At 37.0% G+C, this 24182-nt stretch overlaps 2 protein-coding genes across 2 annotated transcripts in view; both read right to left on the bottom strand.

Annotated features, from left to right (window-relative positions):
• The window catches only part of DNASE1L3 (deoxyribonuclease 1L3), a 969732-nt gene that overhangs the window by 252290 nt on the left and 693260 nt on the right, over nucleotides 1–24182 (bottom strand). The gene's annotated exons all lie outside the window — the stretch shown is intronic.
• Nucleotides 1–24182, bottom strand: part of DNAH12 (dynein axonemal heavy chain 12) — a gene marked incomplete at both ends in the record, with an annotated part of 228478 nt that overhangs the window by 77813 nt on the left and 126483 nt on the right. The window contains 7 exon segments of the mRNA XM_080674339.1: nucleotides 12572–12764; nucleotides 13893–14071; nucleotides 15068–15367; nucleotides 17019–17274; nucleotides 19196–19362; nucleotides 20306–20444; nucleotides 22564–22715. Of these exon segments, the coding sequence (XP_080530465.1) occupies nucleotides 12572–12764; nucleotides 13893–14071; nucleotides 15068–15367; nucleotides 17019–17274; nucleotides 19196–19362; nucleotides 20306–20444; nucleotides 22564–22715 (1386 nt within the window).

Raw genomic sequence — 24182 nt, 5'->3', positions numbered from 1 at the left:
AAAACCAGAGGATGCTGTAGGTTCTCAGAGGTGCTATGCATTATGCACTAGTCAGCACAGTCTGCTCTGATGAATATCTTGGAGCAGGTTAAGCTGTGATCTTGTTTTCATCAGTTGAAGGTGAGCAAATCTCCTGAAGCCAAAATGCCTGAAGTCTGGAGTCTGCTTCCTTTGAGGTTAGGTTCTAGAATCCTTTAAGCAAACAGGCTATTTATCTGTAGCTATGTATGAATTTAGAAGTCATCATTTACAGAAACAATGTTAAAAGAATGGTGGGGTGAGTTATAAACTGAATATTTCTCTAGAGGTATTCATCATCAGATTTTACTTATTTATTTTATTTTATTAAAAATATTTTTAATCCTCAGCTGAGGATATGCTTATTGATTTGAGAAGAGAAAGAGAGAAACATCAACGTGAGAGAGAAACATCAGTTGGTTGCCTTCTGTACACACCCTGACTGGGGATTAAGCCAGCGATCTAGTGCCTTGACCAGGAATCAAACCCACAACCTTTTGGTGTATGGAATAACACTCCAACCAACTGAGCCACACCAGCCAGGGCAACATCACATTTGATCAGGCAGAAGAAAGCATCACTGTACTTAAAGACAAGTTATGTGAAATCATTGAGTCAGAGGAACAAACAGGAAAATGAATGAAGAGTGAACAGTCTAAGGTACTAATCAGATACCATCAAGTGGGTCAATAGATGCATTATTGGAGTACCAGAAGGAGAAGAGAGAAAGGGGGCAAGAACTTATTTGAAGACATAATGGACAAAACTTCTCAAATCTGAGGATATAAACAGATACACTAATCCAAGAAGCTTACAAACTCCAACAATGTAAATCCAAATAGATCCATATAGCAAGACATATTATAATTCAATTGCTGAAAGTCAAAAAATAAAGCAAGAATCTTGAAAGCATGTTCTCACATACAAGGGAGCTTCCATAAAATTACCAGCATATTTCTCAGCAGAAACCTTGTAGGCAAGAAGGGAGTAGGATGATATATTTAAAGTATGGAAAGAAAAAATAACTGTCAACCAAGAATAATGTATGTGGGGGAGAACCAAGATGGTGGTGTAGGTAAATGCCTATACTCACCACCTCCCACAACCACATCAAAATTACAACTAAACTACGGAACAACCATATTCAGAAACACCTGAAATCTGGCTGAATGGAAGTCCTACAACTAGAAAAGAAGAAAGCATACTGAGACTGGTAGGAGGGGAGGAAACAGGTAGGTCTGACACCCATGTGTGTGTTTTTTTTAATCAGGAGGGATATCTCCAAGGCCTCCCTTGAGAAGCAGGGGGTCCCAGTCCCACACCAGATCCCTAGTCCAGGTTTCCAGTGCTGGGAATAGAAGTCCCTGTAACTTCAGGTTGTAAAACCAGCAGGGATTGTGGCTGAGTGACACAGAATCTTCTGGGGTCCCATGTGTTCCTCTTAAAGGGCCCATGCACAGAACTTACATGGTCTCACTTCCTCTGAGCTCCAGCACCAGGCAGTGGCATTGGTGGAATTCAGGGACATATGGGGAGGAACTGGACTGTCTGTCATTGGGGCAGGAACTGAAGAACAGCTTTCTCCAAGTCAGGGGTGCTTGTGGGGGTCATTGTTCCAGAGCTGACTGACAGCCATAACTGAGTTCCATCAGCGTGGCCCACACTATTCCCTACACCTTGGTGATTTCTTGAGACGCCACCTCATCCAATTTGTAGCCCCACCCAAGTTGTTTGCAGTGGCTTTTCCATATGAATTTCCTGTCCTGGCTCAGGCTTCAGACTTTGCTAAAGTCTCTCAAACAAGGTGCAGTTGTCATCAACATGCCCCACACCTATCAATAAGAGGCTCAATACCCGGCATTAGCACCAGCCTGCCTTGTCTCACAGCTGGGCTTCACTTGGGAATTTCCTAGCCCAATATAAGTAGCAGCCATCTGCAGATCTCCCTGGAGCTTCTGCCATGTGGCCCCAGGCAGTGGCTGACTTTGTACCTCCTGGGAGGCCCAAGAGCTGGTGCACCCAGTGGACAGCTTCAGACCATACCAGATTACAACTCTACACCATCAACAAGCAACACACTCAAGGGGCAGGCTCAGTGAGCACCAAAGCCCCATTGAAGCAAATCCTTCTCCATAGGGTGTCTCCTGTACAGCAGTTCTTCCATTGTAGACACAGCTGGTCCTCACAGCCAACTCCCAGTGACTCCAACAGCAATCAAGGCTCAACTACAAGACTGTGCACACAGCCCTTAAAGGGGCACACCTAGAGTGCCAAACTCAGGTGACTGGGGAGACTGAGCAACTGGGTCCTATAGCACATCTGTCAAGGCCACTCTGCCAATTCCAGGAGACATAACAGCTCTACCTAATGCATAGAAACAAATACAGGGAAGCAGTCAAAATTAAGAGACAAAGAAACATGTTACAAATGAAAGAAATGGAAGCAAGCAAACTATTGGAGCCAGAGTTCAAAACAATGGTTATAGGACTTTAATGAGAGCTTCAAGAGAATTAATGAGAGCTTTAAGACATTTAGTGAAACTTTGAAGGATCTTAGTGAGAATGTCAAAGACATGAAAAAGGACCAATCAGAAATTAAGCATACACTAACTGAAATAAAGAATAATTTACAGAGGTTCAACAGTAGAGTAGAAAATTCTGAGAATCAAATCAATGATTTGGAATATGAGGAAGCAAAATACACCCAATCAGAAGAGCAAAAAGAAAAAAATAATTAAAAAATATGAAGATAGTGTAAGGAGCCTCTGAGACAATTTCAAGCACAACAACATTCGCATTATGGGGGTGCCAGAAGGAGAAGAGAGAGAGCAAGATATTGTAAACCTATTTGAAGAAATAATGACAGAAAACTTCCCCCACATGGTGAAAGAAACAGACTTACAAGTCAAGGAAGCACAGAGACTCACAAACAAAAGGAACCCAAAGAGGCCCACACCAAGACACATCATAATTAAAATGCCAAGGCATAAAGACAAAGAGAGAATCTTAAAAGCAGGAGGAGAAAAACCATTGGTTACCTACAAGGGAGCACCCATACGACTGTCATCTGATTTCTCAACAGAAACTTTGCATACCAGAGGGAGTGGCAAGAAAGGTTCAAAGTCATGAATAGCATGGACCTACAACCAAAATTATTCTACCCAGCAAAGGTGTCATTTAGAATTGAAGGTCATATAAAGAGCTTTACAGACAAGATAAAACTAAAGAAGTTCATCACCACCAATCTCTCTCTCCCTCTCTGAAATCAATAAAAAATATATATATATATATTTTTAAAATACCTTTTTAATAGATAAAAGCTACAGGAACTCATTACCACTAGACATACCCTTCAAGAAATGCTAAAGGGAATATTTTCAAGTTAAAAACAAAAAATACTGGACAGCAATTCAAAGCCATATGAAAATATAAAGTATAGAATATATACAAAAGAGAAGGGATCAAAGCATGTCACTACAGATAATCAACAAAACACAAAGGAAGGCATTAAGAGAGAAAATAAGTGACAAAAAAAGCTACAAAACTTAAAGAAAACAAGTAAAAAATGCCAATAGTATATACACCCCCATAAGCAATTACTTTAAATGTAAGTTGGTTAACCTCCCCAAAAGACATAGCTTTGCTAAAAGGATAAAAATACAGGATCCAAAGTTATGCTGCCTGTATAAGACTCATTTTATTTATTTATTTATTTATTTATTTATTTATTTATTTATTTATTTTTGAAATTAAGGTTGAACAGTTTTATTTTATTTTTGTTAATTCCACCCAAGGATATTGTTCCATTGATTTTTTTTTTTTTTTAAGGAAGAGTGGAAGAGAGAAGGAAAGACAGAGAGGAACAACAATGTGACAGAAACACATGGACTGGTTGCCTCCTGCATGTGTCCTGACCCTGGCTAGGGAGAAGCCTGCAACTGAGGTACATGCCCTTGACTGGAACCGAATATGGGACCCTTCGGTCCACAGGCCAACATTCTATCCACTGAGCCAAATCAGCTAGGGCTGAAAGAGACTCACTTTAGACCTCAGGACACACAAAGGCTAAAGATGAAAGGATGGAAAAGATGTTCAATGCAAATGGTAACCAAAAAAGAGCAGGGTGGCTGTACTGATAGACTTTAAGACAAGATAGACTTTTTTTTTTTTTTTTTTTTTTTTTTTTTTCAAATTTTTATTAAGGTATTATATGTGTACATATCTTACCATTGCCCCCCACCCCCACCCCACTCCCATACATGCCCTCACCCCCCAATGTTTTGTATCCGTTGCTTACTCTTATATACATGCATATAAGTCCTTCAGTTGATCTCTTATTTCCCCCACCTCTCCCTAACCTTACCACTGTAATTTGACAGTCTGTTTGATGCTTTACTGCCTCTGTAACTATTTTTTTGTTCATCAGTTTATAATGTTTTTCATTATCCCCAAATGAGTGGGATCATGTGGTATTTTTCTTTCATTGACTGGCTTATTTCACTTAGCATAATGTTCTCTAATTCCATCCAAGTGCCTACAAATGGTAGTAATTCCTTCTTTTTTACGGCAGCATAGTATTCCATTGTGTAGATGTACCATAGTTTTCTGATCCAGTCATCTGCTGATGGGCACCTAGGCTGTTTCCAAATCTTAGCTATTGTAAATTGTGCTGCTATGAACATAGGGGTGCATATATCCTTTCTGATTGGTGTTTCTGGTTTCTTAGGATATATTCCTAGGAGTGGGATTACTGGGTCAAATGGGAGTTCCATTTTCAGTTTTTTGAGGAAACTCCATACTGTTCTCCACAGTGGCTGCACCAGTCTGCATTCCCACCAGCAGTGCACGAGGGTTCCTTTTTCTCCGCATCCTCGCCAACACTTGTCGTTTGTTGATTTGTTGATGATAGCCATTCTGACAGGTGTGAGATGGTATCGCATTGTTGTTTTGATTTGCATCTCTCGGATAATTAGTGACTTTGAGCATGTTTTCATGTGTCTCTTGGCCTTCCTTCTGTCTTCTTTCGAAAAGATTCTATTTAGGTCCGTTGCCCATTTTTTTATTGGATCCTTTATCTTCCTTTTATTAAGTTGTATAAGCTGCCTGTAGATGTTGGAAATTAAACCTTTATCAGTGATACCATTTGCAAATATGTTCTCCCATACAGTGGGGTTTCTTGTTGTTTTGTTGATGGTTTCTTTTGCTGTGCAAAAGCTTTTTATTTTGATGTAGTCCCATTTGTTTATTTTCTGTTTGGCTTCCATTGCCCTAGGGGCAGTATCACTGAAAAAGTTCTTTTGGCATATGTCTGAGATTTTGCTGCCTGTGGATTCCTCTAGTATTTTTATGGTTTCCCGTCTTATATTTAAGTCCTGTACCCATTTTGAGTTTATTTTTGTGTATGGTGTAAGTTGGTGATCTAGTTTCATTTTTTTGCATGTATCTGTCCAATTTTCCCAACACCATTTATTAAAGAGACTGTCTTGACTCCATTGTATGCTCATGCCTCCTTTGTCAAATATTAAATGCGCATATTGGTTTGGGTCGATATCTGGATTCTCTATTCTGTTCCATTGATCTATATGTCTGTTCTTGTGCCAGTACCAGGCTGTTTTGAGGACAGTGGCTTTGTAATACAGCTTGAAATCTGGTATTGAGATCCCTCCTACTTTATTCTTCTTTCTCAGGATTGCTGTGGCTATTCGGGGTCTTTTTTTATTCCAGATGAATTTTTGGAGAGTTCTTTCTAGGTCTGTGAAATACGCCGTTGGTATTTTAATGGGGAGTGCATTGAATCTATAGATTGCTTTGGGTAGTATGGACATTTTAATGATGTTGATTCTACCAATCCATGAACATGGTATGTTCTTCCATCTGTTTACATCTTCCTCTATCTCTTTTTTCAGGGTCCTGTAGTTTTCCGCATATAGGTCTTTTACCTCCTTGGTTAGGTTTATTCCTAAGTATCTTAATTTTTTTGGTGCAATGGAAAATGGGATTGCTTTTTTAGTCTCTCTTTCTGTAAGTTCATTGTTGGTGTATAGAAATGCCATAGATTTCTTGGCATTAATTTTGTATCCTGCTACATTGCCGAATTCATTTATTAAGTCTGTTAGTTTTTTGATGGAGTCTTTCGGGTTTTTTATGTACAATATCATGTCATCTGCAAATAAGGACAGCTTTACTTCTTCTTTTCCAATTTGGATGCCTTTTATTTCTTCTTCTTGTCTAATTGCAGTGGCTAATACTTCCAGTACTATGTCAAACAGGAGTGGTGAGAGTGGGCATCCCTGTCTTGTTCCTGTTCTTAGGGGAAATGGTTTTAGTTTTTGCCCATTGAGTATGATGTTAGCTGTGGGTTTATCATATATAGCTTTTATGATGTTGAGGTATGATCCTTCTATTCCCACCTTGTTGAGAGTTTTTATCAAGAAAGGGTGTTGGATTTTGTCAAATGCTTTTTCTGCATCAATTGATATGACTATGTGATTTTTATCTCTCAATTTGTTTATGTGATGTATCACATTTATTGATTTGCGGATATTGAACCATCCTTGCATTCCTGGGATAAATCCTACTTGGTCATGGTGTATGATCTTTCTGATGTACTGCTGGATCCTATTTGCTAGAATTTTATTGAGGATTTTGGCATCTACATTCATGAGGGATATTGGCCTGTAATTCTCCTTCATTGTGTTGTCTTTATCTGGTTTTGGTATTAGGGTGATGCTGGCTTCATAGAAGGAGCATGGAAGTGTTCCTTCCTCTTGAATTTTTTGGAATAGTCTGAGGAGGATAGGTTTTAGTTCTTCCTTGAATGTTTGGTAGAACTCTCCTGTGAAGCCGTCTGGCCCCGGGCTTTTGTTTGCCGGAAGCTCTTTGATGACTGCTTCAATTTCTTCCATAGTTACTGGCATGTTGAGCTGTTTAGATTCTTCCTGATTGAGTTTTGGAAGGTTATATTTTTCTAGGAATATGTCCATTTCCTCCAGGTTGTCCAGTTTGTTGGAATAGAGTTGTTCGTAGTATTTTTTAACAATCCTTTGTATTTCGGCGGGATCTGTTGTTATTTCACCTCTTTCATTTCTGATCTTGTTTATTTGGGTCCTCTCTCTTTGCTTCTTGGTGAGCCTGGCTAGAGGTTCATCAATCTTGTTTATCCTTTCAAAGAACCAGCTCTTGGTCTTGTTGATCTTTTGAATTGTTTCTTTGGTCTCTATGTCGTTTATCTGTGCTCTGATCTTTATTATTTCCTTCCTTCTGCTTACACTGGGCTTTTCTTGTTGCTCTTTTTCTAACTCTTTGAGTTGTTGGGTTAGGTAATTTATTACCCCTGTTTCTTGTTTTTTGCAGTAGGCTTGTAGAGCTATGAACTTCCCTCTCAAGACTGCTTTCGCTGTGTCCCATAGATTTTGGATTGTAGTGTTTTCATTGTCATTTGTTGTCATGATGTTTTTTATTTCTTCTTTGATCTCTCTGGTAACCCAGTCATGGTTTAATAGCATGCTGTTTAGTCTCCATGTGTTTGATTTCTTTGGGTTGTTTTTATTGTAGTTGATTTCCAGTTTTATGCCACTGTGGTCTGAGAAGATGCTTGATATGATTTCTATCTTCTTGAATTTGAAGAGACTTTGCCTGTGTCCCAACATATGGTCTATCTTTGAAAATGACCCATGTGCACTTGAGAAGAATGTATATTCTGTGGCTTTGGGGTGAAATGTTCTGAAGATGTCAATTAATTCCATCTGGTCTAGTGAGTCATTTAGGATTGATGTTTCTTTGCTGATTTTTTGTTTAGAGGATTTGTCCAATGGTGATAGTGGGGTATTAAAGTCTCCTACTATGATTGTATTGCTGTCAATCTCTCCCTTGATATCCTCCAGGAGTTTTTTTATGTATTTGGGTGCTCCTGTATTGGGTGCGTATATGTTTACCAGAGTTATTTCTTCTTGTTGGATTGCTCCCTTTAGTATTATGAAATGGCCTTCCTTATCTCTTGTTATGTCCTTCAGTTTGAGATCTAATTTGTCAGAAATAAGTATTGCTACCCCAGCTTTTTTTTCAGTTCCATTTGCCTGGAAAACCTTTTTCCATCCCTTCACCCTCAGTCTGTGTGCGTCTTTTTTTCTGAGGTGGGTTTCTTGTAGACAGCAGATATATGGGTCGTGTTTTCTTATCCAATCCGTTACCCTATGTCTTTTGATTGGGGCATTTAATCCATTTACATTTAAAGTTATTATTGATAGGTACTTATTTGTCGCCATTCCTATTCTTTACCCCTGTGTTACTTCTTCACTTCCTATTTCTTTTTTTTTTACAGCAGACCCTTTAGCATTTCTTGCATTGCTGGTTTGGTGGTAATAAATTCCCTTAGTCCTTTTTTGTCTGTGAAGCTCCTGATTTCACCTTCAATTTTGATTGACAGCCTTGCTGGGTACAGTATTCTTGGATTCAGCCCCTTCCTTTGCATGACTTTGTATATTTCATTCCATTCCCTTCTGGCTTGATGAGTTTCTGTTGAGAAATCAGTTGCTAGTCTGATGGGGGTTCCTTTGTATGTAACTTTCTGTCTCTCTCTTGCTGCTTTTAAGATTCTTACTTTGTCCTTGTTGTTTGCCAATTTAATTATAATGTGCCTTGGCGTCGGTCTTTTGGGGTTCATTTTGCTTGGGACTCTGTGAGCTTCTTGGATTTGTGTGTGTTTTTTCTTCCCTATATCTGGGAAATTTTCTGTCATTATTTCTTCAAAGAGGTTTTCTATTCCTTGCTCAGCTTCCTTTCCTTCTGGAACCCCTATTATGCGGATGTTGTTTTGTTTCGTGTTGTCCCAAAGTTCCCTTAGACTCTCCTCTTGCCTTTTAATTTTTTTTTCTAGAAGTTGCTTTTCTTGGGTATTTTTTTCCATCTTGTCTTCTAGCTCACTGATGCGGTCCTCTGCTTCTTCTAGTCTACTCTTGATGCTTTCTATTGAGTTCTTTACAGCAGCGATGTCATTTTTCATTTCTTCTTGGTTCTTCTTCATTTCCTCTTGGTTCTTGCTCATATTGTCGAATTTGTCTTCCATTCTTTTCAGCCACCTTATGACCATTTCTCTGAATTCTTTTTCTGGAAGGTTGCTTGCCTCCATTTCGTTTACTTCCTTTTCTGGTGATGCCTGCTTTTCTTTCATATGCGGGCTGCCTCTTTGTCTCCCCATGGTCTCTCTTCTCTGGGTGTCTGGTTATGTAGTTCTCTCTCTCCTGGGTTGATTTAAAGGCACAAAATACAGCACTACCAGGTACAACTCACAAAGCACTGAACAGGAATGTATTCACGATATTAATAACCTCCAATAAAGGTGACCACCAGAAAAAGGCAAATTAGGTGATAGGAGAGAAAGAAGAAGAGGAAAAAAGAAAGAAAGAAAGAAAAAAAGAAAAAAGGAGTGTGAAAATGAAATTGGGAAAAGGGAAAGTAAAGAGAAGAAAAAAAAGAAAAAAAAAAGTAAGAGAGACAAGAAAGTGACTAAGAGAGAAAGGGGAACAGACTATATATATTGGGGATAAAACTCCAATAGAACAATCACTAATCCCAGCAAATGCCAGCAACAAGTGCCTGGGGATTAGTACAAACTACAACACCAACTAATATGGAGTGAGGCAAGGGAAAGCTGAAGCACAAAACAAACAAAAAAATAAACAAAAGAAGAATAAGCAAAACAATCTCACAAAAAAGCATAAAAATTGGATATAATCTACATTCAAGCAAACAACAACAAAAGGACAGAGAGAAGGACAAGTTTATGGATAGCTCAGACAGCGAAGGGAGAGGTGTATGTGGACTTGGAGCAGGGGATTGGAGATTAGATATGTAAGTAGGGTGAAATTTTAACAAGGGGTAAACAGAAAGAATAGGGAGAATCTAAAGCAGTAAAAGGGTAAGATAAACAGGACACTGAAAAGGGGGAGGTTAGGAGGGGAGTGATGGCCTAAAGGTAGAGTTGAGATAGAGTAAAACGATGCTAAAGGAAAGATAGAAATAGAATGTAGAACCCTAATCCCAAAATAAAATGAAGAGAAAATAAAATGACACTTAAAAAAAAAAAAAAAAAAAAAAAAAAAAAAAAAAAAAAAAAAAAGATAAAATAGCAGTAGTAATAATACGGATTGAAAATAAAAATGTAATAATTAAAAAGGTAAAATCAAGTGATGAAAAAAGAGAAAAAAAAGTTTCTTGATTAAAAGATGCAAAAAATGAAAATAAAAAAGAATAAAAAAATAAAAGGTAAAAATAAAATGTGAAGTAGTGAAGGTCATTCACTTCCTCTGTTTTTCTGTTTGGCACGCCTGTTTCTCAGTCCAGACAGTATTGCAGTTCCCTGCGATCCACTGCTCTTCGGTGTTGTAAGCCAGTCCTGATTTTAAGCAGGCGGTGTGTCTTAATTTCTCGTATTCCTTTATTTTTGATTACACAAGAGTCAATTTGTGATTCAGCCCCTGGGTGGCAGTGTTTCTGGATTAACTTCCGGGTCTATCTATGGCCTCTCTAGGCAGTGTTAGAGCCTTCTTTCCCGCACTCGCCACTGGCCTGTGGGAGTGGTCTGCCTCAGAGCTGACTCTCTGATGGTCACGCCCAGCTCCGATCCCCAGGTTCCAGAAAAACAACCTTCCCCTGCAGTCTCCCAGGGTGTCCCCAACTGGGTGATTCTATGTATTGGGCTTAGTAATCAGAGGCCAGAATTTCAAGAGGAAAAAGCTCAGTTGTGCGAACTCCGGGACTCCGCGTAAGCCCAGGCACCCAGGGAACGCAGGGGCTGCGCGTAAGTCTGGACTGCCTGAAATTCTTAGGGTGTCCCTGCACTTCAGATCAAAATGGGTTGCTTTTTAGAGTGCCCTTCTCTTAGCAGCTCTGAGGACCCCTTTCCACAATCACAGATCACGCCAGCCCCTACAGCCACGGATTTTTCTAGGCACAGACTTCCCTGGTCCTCCAGCTCCCGCAAAACGCGCGTTCCTCTCTCCCTCCGGGACCAGAGACCTCACCTTATCCCAGGCGAAATCTGACCTTTCCGTGGTGGAGTGTAGAGCTCCTCTGAACCCGTGTGCTTGCGCCAGTTGGGGAGCGTTGTTCTGGGGCTCGCAGCTGTTCCTGGGGTGCCGCAGTTGTGGATTCTCAGGCTTCAGATAAGCTCCACTTTCCGGATCAAGATGGCGTAGACTCCGCGTCCAACCCCGCAGCTCCGGGAGGGGGCCTAGCCGCAGTTGGTGCTGCCAGGTCAGGGGAACCCCGTTCAGCAGTCCCCCACCTCCTTCTGGAATTCAGCTGTCTCCCAACCGGCCAACAAACACTCCTTGTGCGACCCTCAGCTGTTCTTTCTTTCTGCTCCGGGACAAGGCTCGGAACACGTCTGTCTATTCCGCCGCCATTATTCCCTTCCAAGATAGACTTTTAAGTCAAAAACTCTCACAAGGAACAATCTACATTATATAATGATTAAAATGTCAATTCATTAGGAAGATATAATAAAGTATTTATTCACCAAACAGCAGAGCTCCTAAACTATGAAACAAACATTGACAGAATTGAAGGAAGAAAAGCAATGCAATCAATACCCCAAACTTTCAATAAAAGATAGAACAACCAGACAGATCAATAAGAGAATGGAGGATTTGAATAACACTATAAACCAATTAGCCCTACGAGACATGTACAAAACACTCCACCCAACAACAGCAAAATACATATTCTTCTTAAGTGCACATAGAACATTCTCTACAATAGATCATAAGTTAGGCCTCAATAGAAGTCTTAACAAATTTAAGATTTAAATCATATCAAGTATCTTTTCTGATAACAATAGAATTAAATTAGAAATAAATAGCAGAAGGAAAACTGAAAAATCCATAAATACATGGCAATTTAATAGCAAACTTTTAACTAACAAATAAGACAAAGAAATCATAAATGAAATCAGAAAATTTCTTGAAACAAATGAAAATAAAAACCCAGCATATCAATACTTACAGAGATGCAGCTAAAACAGTGCTAAGGGGAAAGTTTATAAACACTTTCATTAAAAAAGATCTTAAATGCTACCTTTTCTTTATGTTAACTTTTAGGTTGTAGAAATTTAGTATGTGAAGGTCAGTGAAAATGAAAAAAAAGTCCAGCAATAAATATCTCCCTCCCTTTCTTTTCTACTTTGAGTCATCTCTCTTTTGGGGCCTGCAGAGTTGTATACATGTGAGGATGAAAGCCCCAGTATGCATTCTACTGTTCTATTAGTTACTGGAACAGCAAGACAACTCCAGAGAAACTAAGCTCAACTTCAGGTTCCTCATCAGTAAAATACAGAGACAACCATACCTGCTGCACTGAATTGTTATACCTAGAAAATGAGATCATGTATGTAAAGCACTTACAACAGTGCTCAGCACACACAGTAATTAATCTATAGATAATACTAACATCTTCACCAATGTATTCAGTACATAGCTATAGGTTGGCTCTCTCTTCACAGGTAAAAGAATGCACTGATATTATTTTAGAGACTAGATTTTTTTTCATAACTTTACCTTCATATCTTCTCTCCACTCATTCATACCATAGCTCTTAGAAATTTCTGGTTGGAATATCTGCATTTTTGCCATGGATGTAGCCAGACGAGTTAAAGATTGACGACCACTTCCTCCAAGTCCAACAAGCAAAGCATTTCCACCAGACTGCTTTAGAATTCGACATATTCGTGATAAATGTTCCAATACATACCTATAAAATATCAATATTACTATACTTGAAAATATAAATGTAAATGTATAGTTACACATAACTATTGTTTTACTTTCCTAGAAGGATAGATTGCTGTCTGATACCAATTTTAAAGAAGTGATCATAAAAAATGTGTGATTTTTCAAAAGCAGTTATAATTGGATCATTTAATGCAAAGTAAAATTATTTAAAGTACAAATCAGGAAATGTAATATACAAATTATAGAAATAAAATGAAAGTATAACCTCTTATACTGAAAGTACATTGTTATTTTTATTAAAACCATTTCTCTTAATTTTTTAATAAAAGGATTTCTATGTGAAAAATAGATCAGTTATTCACAAAATAACAAATTCAGGAAAGATGGCCTCACTAGTAATTAGGGAAATTAGAGTTTACTAGTAGAGCCACTCTCCGTAGACTGGCAAAACTTATCAAGTCTGGCAATCCTACATATTGGCAAGGGAGAGGCACAACACAAGCTCTTAAAAACAATAATCATTTTTGAAGGCACTTTGGCAAAGCTTAGTAAAATAGAAGATGCTTACATCCCATGGCACAATAATTTTACTTCTAGGAACATAATCTTAGATAAATTCTTACACAGGTACCCAAGGAGACATGAACATTCTAACCTTTTTTTATAATTGCAAAACTAGAAGGCACACAAAAGTCTGTTTTAGAAGAATGACTACATTGTTACACGTATACAATGGAATACAATGTAGTAGTAAAAAATCATTTTTTGTGTGTGAATGTTACAAACAATATAGAATAAGACAACTTGCAGAAGAGTACATACAGTATGATACCATTTATATGAGTTTTAAACATGTAAAATAAAGTAGTGCATATACCAGTACATATGTTTAGGAACACATATGTATTAAAATTCTGAAGACACATGAGTTTTGTTTTACCCCTGCAGGGTTCAATGAGAATGCAGTGACGGAAGGATGGCTACAGAAGGGACTTCAAATAAATTGCTAATAGTTTATGTCTTAAGCTCAATTATGGGAACAAGGTTATTCACCATAGTTTTTCTTATACCTTTTTACACATTTAAAATATTTCACAATAAATTTTTACAAATAGTAATTTCAACCATTAATACCAAATCTAGGTACCTAAAAATGACAAGATTCATTCTTGTTTTGTGAGTTTGATTATACTCATCCAAGCATTGATCCACAACATCACTAAATTTATGAATATTTGGAATTTCAATATAAACTCTGTCATCTCCTTCAAGGTCAGTATTCATATAGTCACCAAACATAAGATTTCTTAAGTCCTTTTCAGTTACCTATAGAATTAAAATCAACAAATTATTTTCCTAAAATAAGTTTAAGAAAATATTATATAAAATTTTGTTTTGTCCATGTTATAGGATGATTATCAATTACAGAATTCTTTTAAAACAATTAGGGTAGCCTGGCCGGTGTTGCTCAGTGGTTGAGCATGGACCTGTGAACCAGGAGGTCATGGTTGGATTCCCCATCAGGGCACATGCACGGGTTGCGGGCTTGATGGTCAGTGTAGGGTGTGCAAGAGGCAGCCAATCAATGATTCTCTCTCATCATTGATGTTTCTATCTCTCTTTACCTCTCCCTTCCTCTCTGAAATCAATAAAAAATATATATTTTAAAAAAGATGGGGTAGGAAATAATAGAGTTGTAAAATTAATACCTGAAATTATATTATATCCTTAGAAATTTTTTTTAAAAAGAGCTTTTTTTTCTATTTAAAAAAAAAGTTTCCCCCACTCCCAAGAGGCTGGAGAAGTCATTCTGAATGACTCCCATTTATTGAGTAGTTACTAAGGGATGTTAAACACTATATCTGTTATTTAATTTAATCCCTATCATATAAAGTTTTATTTTTTAAATAACTTCTATGTTATATACATATTTTTTAAAGACAAATCTTCTCAAAATAAAATACTGTCTATAAGGAAAGTTAAAAGAATATAATAATTAAGAAGTAGTTTTTTTTTAAAGATAAGTAATAATTCATGCTATTGTACTTTTTGTTTTGTTTTGTTTTGTTTTGTTTTGTTTTGTTTTGTTTTGTTTTAGAGAGGGGGGTGGTAGGGAGAGAAAGAAGCATCGATGTGAGCACAAAATAGTGCACACCCTCTACCAGGGATTGATCGAGCCTGCAACCCAGGCATGTGCCCTGACCAGGAATCAAACTGGTGACCTTTCAGGGCATGGGATGACACCCAAACAACTGAGCAACACTGGCCAGGACACTATTGTACTGTTTTAACTCAATGTTTTTAATCACTAAATATACTCACTGGTGCATTCTCTTTCCTCAAATGTGAAAAGACACTATCAAATGATTCTTTAAAGTGGTCCTTTATAACAACTTTTATTAAATTGAACAGCCAGTATCGATCCTCATCATTAATGAGGCGATCATAAAACACTCGAAGAACCTCATGCACGAACAGCCGGACCATGGTGTGCTTGCTCCCCACGGCATCTCTTTCAATGAGTAAGCAGCCCTGGATGACACGAGAAAAATCCCTCAAGTTGAAAGTGTAATGAGATTTTGTGGGAGTGGGCAAAAGATTTTCCATGGATTGTTTATATATCTGAATATGAAAAAAGCAACAAAGCAAAAATAATCAGCAAAGCCAGATAACAAATTGTATGTTATATAAAATATTTTATTTATCCTATCAGATTATATTAGCTTGGAAAATTGCATAGTAATTAAGTCTAGCATGGCATACATTTTTTTGTTTGTTTGTTTATAGCACTCAATCAGGCATTATGAATTTGAAGGAACTTAATATTATCTGATTCCATCCAAGCCCAAAAAGTGACAATGCTTTTATTTCCCCGTTGTTATGACTGTCCCATTTAAAGGTAAATGATCTGAGATTAAGTAGTTAACAAAAACTTTAGGAGAAAGTGAAATCAGGTAACTCTATTTGAAGCATTCCAAATAAAGAGTAGGAGGAAACAATTTCCTTTTGACTACCACTGAATTCAAAACAAACCAATGTGCTCTCTCCCTTCCCTTCTCTTTCTTATTTTCTCTCTCCCCCTTCTTCCTTCTATCGTAACTGGCTATATGCTGAATTCACCAAATAAAGTTTAATGTTTTCTTTAAGGAAGATAAATTAAATATTTTATAATGTAGCCTGAAAAAAAACCAAATTAAATTATATTTTATTATATGTGTTACATGATTCACTTTTCTTCCCTAACCTCCACACTGGGTAGGTCTATAATGCTTCAAAGGGGGTGGGGGGGTGGGGAAGGATCCTTTCTGTATCCCATTCTGTCTAACCAACTGCCCCCTCTTTTCAGGAAATGCCTGAAATACAAATATCAGATTTTATAATTAGAAGCACTTTTCTGTATCAGAATAAGTATAGTAATTACAATGTACATTTCTCTGTTCACAGTTTCTCTATTTTAACAGTACAAATTTTCCACCAGAATAAGAGGAGAACTTTAGAGAGATACAATGCTTTTAGAAACTGATGGAACGATTCTAGGGAGAGCTTTTTGCTTCTGGTTGCAGTGACATCACCCCCTCTCCCTTATCAAGGCTCCTCAAAGCTTAGTTCAATGAGATTATCACTGATTTACCTTGAATACATTTTTTTCCTTTTATCATTAGCAATAAGGCTGGTGCTGGCCTCAAACAGAGGCAGATAACAAACACACTGAAGAAGTTAAGAGCTGCTCTTGACCATATGGGCAGTCTTGCTTTTTGTTCCCACCCTTGGGTTTTCTTATAATTTTTTTTCACTGCTAATCCTAAATTATGAGACCTGGCTAAAAATATATTCATACGATGTTTAAGTTCATTTTTTAAGACAAGGATGAAGAAATGGAGGGGAGAGAAGAGAAAATTTATAAACACCAGAGTGGGAACCTAACAATTAAGGAAAACCCACAATGTGGCACATACTGGTTCTGGGTGATTTCCTTGTAATAACCTTGTGAAACAGGTGTTATCTCCCATTTTTGTTATTTAAAAAATGAGTTTCTGGAAAGTCAAATTACTTGCTTAAGTCCATATAACTAGGAAATAGCATTCAAAGCTCAAACCCAATTAGTTTCTCTAATTTCAAAGCCTATGATCTTCCTATTCTCAAGCCTTCATAACAGGTTCTCTGACACTGAAGACCAAAGTAGATGTCTAAGGGAAACATGTTTAAAAAAAGTAAGTAAGGACCCAATGAGATATATATACTGAAATATTTTGTATTGTATTTTTTTGCTCACCTCCATAGTCCCACTGACAATTTGGTTTCCAATTAAGAAGAACTCCGGAGGAAATTCACGAGTCCTAAGGTAGAACGCTACAATTGATGAGAAGATTCGGACCATTGTTTCATCACTAAAAGTATTAATAGTGCAGATGTTGAAATGTCGAATAAAACGGGGAGTGACTGGATTTCTTCCACCACCTGGAGGGCCCATGGCAGCAATCAGCTGTATGTCAACCAATGTGATTTTACTTGTGTCCTTAAGGTCATACCTTGAAAGCACATAAAAATTCAAAATGATCAGTTATAAAGCCAATAAGATGGAATGAAATGTAGGTCTACCTAGAAACTTAATCTGATTTTAGCTTCTCTAAAAGGAAGAACTTGAGATAATGCTTGGAACAGGGGGAACTTTTTTAAAGCAGCACTCCATTTTTCCTTTCAGTGACACTGATTCTGCTGCCCAGATTCTGAGTATCTAAAATGTTCCTCCCTCTTGCCCTTACCTTTCTCTTCTCATACTCTTTTGTCCAATTTGACTCTTTGCTTTTCCTCTTCTTACTCCAAATCCAGAGCATGGATGAGAGATCAATCTTGTGAGTCACAAGTAGAGTGACTATACATCCCCTTTTGCCTAGGACAGTTCTGGTTTGTGCTTGCCCTACATCACTGACACTCCCCTTTTACTCTCAGAAATGTCCCAGTTTGAAAATAAATTATATAGCTATACTATGTACAGCAAAGTCCTGATTTCTTTTTCTCATCTCAAATCTTATCTTCAGAGAACATAAGAACATCTACATAGTAACTACACACTTTTGTTATATAAAAAAGGACCCATTCAGGAGTAACAAATCTCCAAAGAAGTTTTAATCAGAAAGGGATAGCTAAATGGCTCAATTTAGTTGGAATCACTCAGTTGACCAAGTTCTTCTTTCCAATAGGCCATTAAGTCCTTTAATATTGAAGTTCTTGCAAAAACCGAGGGAGGATGATAGGAGAAATTTATATAACCAGTACTTAGTCTAAGCACACTAGAGAGTATGAAAATATGATTTGGTTTATGGCAGCAACCATAATAGCTGTCACAGAGAACTGGCTAAGTAAATTATGGCAAGATCCATACAACTAAATAGTACTAAAAGCCAATAAAATAAATGAGGCAAATAACATGGATGGGTGTTTAAGATAAATACTTAAGTGCAAATAAGTTGCAAAACGTGTGTAACATGAGTATATTTTTAAAAATAAAAATGTATTTATAAAGAACAAAAACTTGGAGAAAGAGGGAATACACTATTAACAGTGATTATTTCCAGAAGACAGGATTCCAAGGGCCTACAGTAATAACAAAAATGTACTTCCAAAATAGGACTTAGCTTCAAAATTAGTCTACCCTTGCCTTGAGATAAGAATAATGCTATATTGGGTTGGAGAAAGTACAGTTATCTATGAAATTGCTGTTAAAATCAAGCCATTTCAAAGATATAGTAGTCCCAAACAGTCACAGAAAATATAAATAAATTAAAATGGTAGAAACACAGGGTGTTGATTATAATTACTTAGGTTGGAAACTACCCATAAATTCTCAGCCCTGGGGGAATGGTACTTTGAAAGATATAAATCAATAGATTATTTTGAAAATAATTGCTGAAAAGGAAAGAATTTAATACAGCATTGAATATATACATTGTCAATACTGGACTATTAATCTGTTATCTAATTCACACATTCAGAGGAAAAACTGGTATAAAAAAGGTATATAAAAGTCTTCTAGCTCAGCCAGCATGTCTCAGTGAGTGAGCGTCGACCTGTGAACCAGAAGGTCATGGTTCCATTTCCGATCAAGGCACATGCCCAGGTTGTGGGCTCTATTCCCAGTGTGGAGCATGCAGAGGCAGCCAATCAATGATTGTCTCTCATCATTGATGTTTCTATCTCTCCCTCTCCCTTCCTCTCTGAAATTAATAAAAATATTTTCAAAAAATCATACTCAGAAAAAATATATAAGAAGTAAATTTATAAAGAAAAAGTCTTCTAAAATTTTCTGTATAGGAAAATAAGCAATCAGTTATTTATCTCTCATAAATAACTTGAAAAAATGTGTTATTTTGCTCTGAGAAATTAAAATAGAAAAAGAGAATAAAAAACTGACTTCACCATGCCTAATTAAGACTTCAATCAAATAGTTACCAATTCCCACAGTCAAAAAACTGTCGTAATAATTCAATAGGAGGTTGAGCTCCATATTTCTCCAAAGTAGGCATATTCATGTCATCTATAAAAATTATACACTTCTTTCCCATAGGTGGTCCAAAAACTCCTTTGCGTCTTTTGTCCAATCTAGCCATAATAATGTTCTAAAATATAAAGAAGAATAGGTATAGTAGTTATACTTAACACCAGAAAAAATAAGGAAGTTAAGTCTAATTATGTAAGGAAATAATGTCAAGGAGCACCATGTGCATGTTTATTTATATTTATTCACTTTTAGAGTGATATCAAACTTCATATTCAACATTAAAGAGAATTTATTGAAACCCTACAATACTAAAAATTGTTACATACATATTTGTATATTTATATTATACACACATGCACATATACACACAAAATATTTTCCTCATTAAATACCCCAACACAGCTATTAACTTTAATTTACTCAATATCTAAAATTACTAATCTAAATTTGTAAGATTTTGAGATTAAGGGAATTCTACAGGTTTGAAACAATGCAAATGAGTTCCACAGGTCAAGAGAGATTGGACAGACATAAATTTAGGAATGGATGATAAAAATGGTGATTAGAAAAGGCCTCATGCAATACTTCCATGTTGGTACTTTTGGGGGTAGAGGGTGGGACGCATAGCTACACAATTCTTGTCACATAAGGTCTACAATAGTCCATGGTTTGAAATATATATCACAGACAGAGCTTCAATAAGCAGCAAATGCTCCTAAGGATCATCTAGGAGAGTCTAGAAAGTTCTCTCTCTTTCTCTGCTCCCTCCCTTCTCTTATACTCCCTTCCCTAGTTAAGAAATCAATTGCTGCTTCTTCTTAGCATAAAATAAGATGACAACTCTCAATAATCCAGTATTAATGCAAATATGTTCTCTCAAATGTTTGTCCTCAAAATCTGACTTTTAAAACTTACTTGTAATGCCAAAAATAAGTTTGAAGTTTAATTTTAATTCACAGAAAATTTGCACAGCTGCTCATTTAATATACAATTTTAATTACTAATCAAATAAGGCAAAACATTTAATAATTATCAACCTATGTTTCTGGCTTTAAACTAACCTGAACCTGGTTGGCACTGGTCCGTGCAGAGAAATTAACATAAAAAGGAAAATACTTGTCCTTTTCCAAGTGATTCATTAGCTTATCCTTCACATACACTGATTTTCCGGTACCAGTTGGACCCACAAAAAGCAGTGGCCTTTAGGAAAACAATGAATATATCATTCAAAAGGGGGAAAAGTCAGAATACATTTCTACTGAGGGAAGTTAGAGTTATTGAAAATGTAAAAATTATCAAATCAAATTCATCTAAAAACTCATATTTTAATCTATCGTTATATCACAAAAGGCTGGTAAAGTAACAATTGGCACACATTTTTGCTTCCTGTTACCAAAACTTTAGTAGTATAGTAAGGAACTATTATTTGAACAGATGTAACATTGCTATATGCAGCTGGAGAGAGACAGGAGGAGGGCTCCAGGGCATGTCCAGCACCTCTCGCTCAGTCCTGATCGGCTGGACCACAGTGCAAGCAAATCTACTGGAGTGTCTACCCCCTGGTGGTCAGTGCACATCATAGCAACTGGTCGACTGATCAATTGTCCCCTGGTGGTCAATGCACATCATAGCTAGTGGTTGAGTGGCCTTAGCATATCATTAGCATATTATGCTTTGATTTGTTGAATGGAAGACCGGGTGACCAGACGCTTAGCATATTAGGCTTTTATTATATAGGAGTCATAAAGAAGCACATGGTCCTGGCTGGCGTTGCTCAGTGGTTGTAGCACTGGCCTCCATACCAGAGTGTTGTGGGTTTGAATTCCAGTCAAGGGCACCTAGGTTGCAGATTTGATCCTCTCTCTCCTCCACCCCCTCCCTTCCACTCTCTCTGAAAATCAATGGAAAAATATCCTCATTCCTTGGACAAGAGTTTAAAAAAAAGAAGCATATGTATTTCTAATATGGACCAAATTTGTTCAATTTTTAAAATATATTTTTATTGATTTCAGAGAGAGGAAGAGAGAGGGAGAGGGATAGAAACATCAATGATGGGAGGGAATCACTGATTGGCTACCTTCCACACACCCCCTTACTGGGGATCAAGCCTGCAAACCGGCATGTGCCCTGACCCGGAATGAAACCATGACCTCCTGGTTCATGGGTCAATGCTCAACCACTGAGCCAAACCTGCCAGGCCCAAATTTGTTCAATATTTTAATAAATGTATTCCAATATGTGATTTCCCTTGTAAATCCTATGTTTACATTACTCAAAATAATTATTCTGACAAATGTTTCATAGCACACAAAAATTACCATACTAGAATTCCTCAGAATTGGCAAGTGCCTTCCTTGCCTAAGAAAGTTTTAAATATTAGGCACTAAATGCAAAAATGCAGCACTGTCCAGATAGCTTAGTTGGTTAGTATCGTCCTGATATGCCAAGGTTCAGGGTTCGATACCTGGTCAGGGTAGGTACAAGAATCAACCAATGAATATATAAATAAGTGGAACAACAAATCAGTGTTTCTCTCTCTCTCAAATCATAAACAAATAAAAATAAATAAATGCAAAAGGGCAACTACAAAATAGGGACAAAATAATGTTCCCTCATAAGCTATTTTTTCTGTTTTTGTTTATTAAACAAGATAAAACTGTCACAAAATTCATTCAGATACAAGTTTTTTATAAACAACAAACCATTACATCCATGCATATTATGTAAGCTTCTCTCATTCAAAATAGCATTAATAATAAATTATGCCTCAGTTATAAAAGAAAAATAACTACCAAAACGTTATTAAGGAAGTTGGTATGGATATGCCTGTCATAGGTGCTAGGCTTTTGATTCAGTTTCATGTACTCTTTTTTGATGTGTTCTTCTGATTCAAGTCTGGGTTTTGCATGTTCATCTTAAGTTATGAAGAACTAGAATAGCATATATTTGAAAAATGCTAACTGTAATGGAAGAATGTGGATCATGGTTAGTCTGACCTCAGGAGTACAGTGAATCTTTGAGTAGAATGCATACCTATTAGCAGTAACATTGATTTTTCAGTCTGTTACAAATAAAAGAAATACAAGGCAGCTTATGAAGCAACAAAGTATGATGGCAAAGACTTTGAAATAGGCAATAGAAAACCTGGATTCTAGGTTTGCCACTAGAAACAGATGTCAATATGGACATATCAATTAGCCAGTCTCCCAAGGAGTCAGTTATCTGAAAATGAATGACCTTAAAGCTTACTTCAAATATCCTATGATCCTGTTAGAATGACACTGTTATGGTTAAAGTGTATGTTATAAGAATTTCTTACTTCGCATAGGTAATACTCAAATTCATTAGAAATGTATATCTAACTGTGTCCATTGTAGGGACTATGATATCTTGAATCTTGGTACGTTTATCTCCTAAATTAGTACTTTTAATTAATTCATTCCAATGGATCCAGCGACCTCGGTTTTTCAACTACAAGAGAAATAAGTTTCAAATATTATAACAATGCACTTGCTATCTGAAAGTTTCTTTTAAACACAGTTATCATATTTACTTTTAAAAACTTAATAGTCTTTCTTCTTTTTAGTATGAAATAACAGATTTCTTCAAAATAGGATATATAACATTTTTAAGTCATAAAGCAGCTTAATAAACATCCATAAATCCACTACCCAATTTAAGAAATACATTTTTCTTTAATTTTCCTTTCCAATGATAATCTGAAGAACATAATGAAATAGTTATCACAAATTTAACATACCTAGAATTTCAGATATTTTTGCATATGTTCTCTTAGTACTCTAATCTTTCCAAAATGCCTTGAAGATGTCCTTTGACATATATCAAGTATTTATTTGAGAAGCACTCTGATGTAACTCAAGTTATAATTTACTAAAAGTTTGAGTTCATGTTTTTATATCCTATCTAATAAAGAGGGAATACACTAATTGACCCTCATGCCATCACAAAGATGGTGGCGCCCACAGCCAATAAGCAGGGAATATGCGCAGCCCCGCCCACCTGTGGTCATTACTGTGACACCGTAATGGACAATTTGCATATTACCTCTTTATATATATAGATTACCTAATGAACATAGATGCATAAATACTCAACAAAATGTTAGCAAACCAAATTCAAAAATAAATTAAAAAGATTATATGCCATGATCAAGTGGGATTTACTCTTAATTTGCAAGGTTGGTTCAATATCCACATATTAATAAATGTGATACACTACCTAAACAAGATGAAGAACAATGCATAACCCATGGACACTGACAATAATGCAGTGAAGGCCTGGGAGGGCAGGGCAGGAGTGGGGTGGAAGAGGGGTTAATGGGGGAAAGACAGGACATCTGTAATACTTTCAACAATAAAGATACATCTATAATAATAAAAGCATAATATGCTAAGTACACCGGACGACCTTCCGGACGAAGCTGCGGCAGCAGGTGCTGAGGCAGAGGCCCCCAGCTACAGTGGCAGGCAGGGGCTGAGGCAGAGGCAGCAGAGGCCCCCTGGTGCCACAGCCGAGGCAGAGGTGGCCGCCGTGGTGGTGGGGGCCAAGGCAGCCTCCGTGGCAGTGGGGGCCAAGCCCCTTGCACGAATTTCGTGCATCGGGCTTCTAGTTTTAAAATAATGAAGGACAAAATGTATATTATCATAATAATAGATGCAGAAAAAGCATTTGACCAAATTCAACATCCATTTATGACCAAAACCATCAGCAAGGTGAAAATAGAGGCAACACACCTCAACATAATAAAACATGACAAGCCCACAACTAACATCATACTCAATGATGAAAACCTAAAAGCATTTTTCTTAAGATCAGGAACAAGACAAGGATATTTATTTTCACCACTTTTATTCAACACAGTATTGCAAGTCCTAGCCACAGCAATCGGACAAAAATAGAATAAATAATTTTCAAGTA

This window comes from Plecotus auritus (genome assembly GCF_963455305.1).
Source record: "Plecotus auritus genome assembly, chromosome: 6".
In the NCBI taxonomy this organism is placed as follows: domain Eukaryota; kingdom Metazoa; phylum Chordata; class Mammalia; order Chiroptera; family Vespertilionidae; genus Plecotus; species Plecotus auritus.
This window is presented reverse-complemented; position numbering and strand designations above follow the sequence as displayed.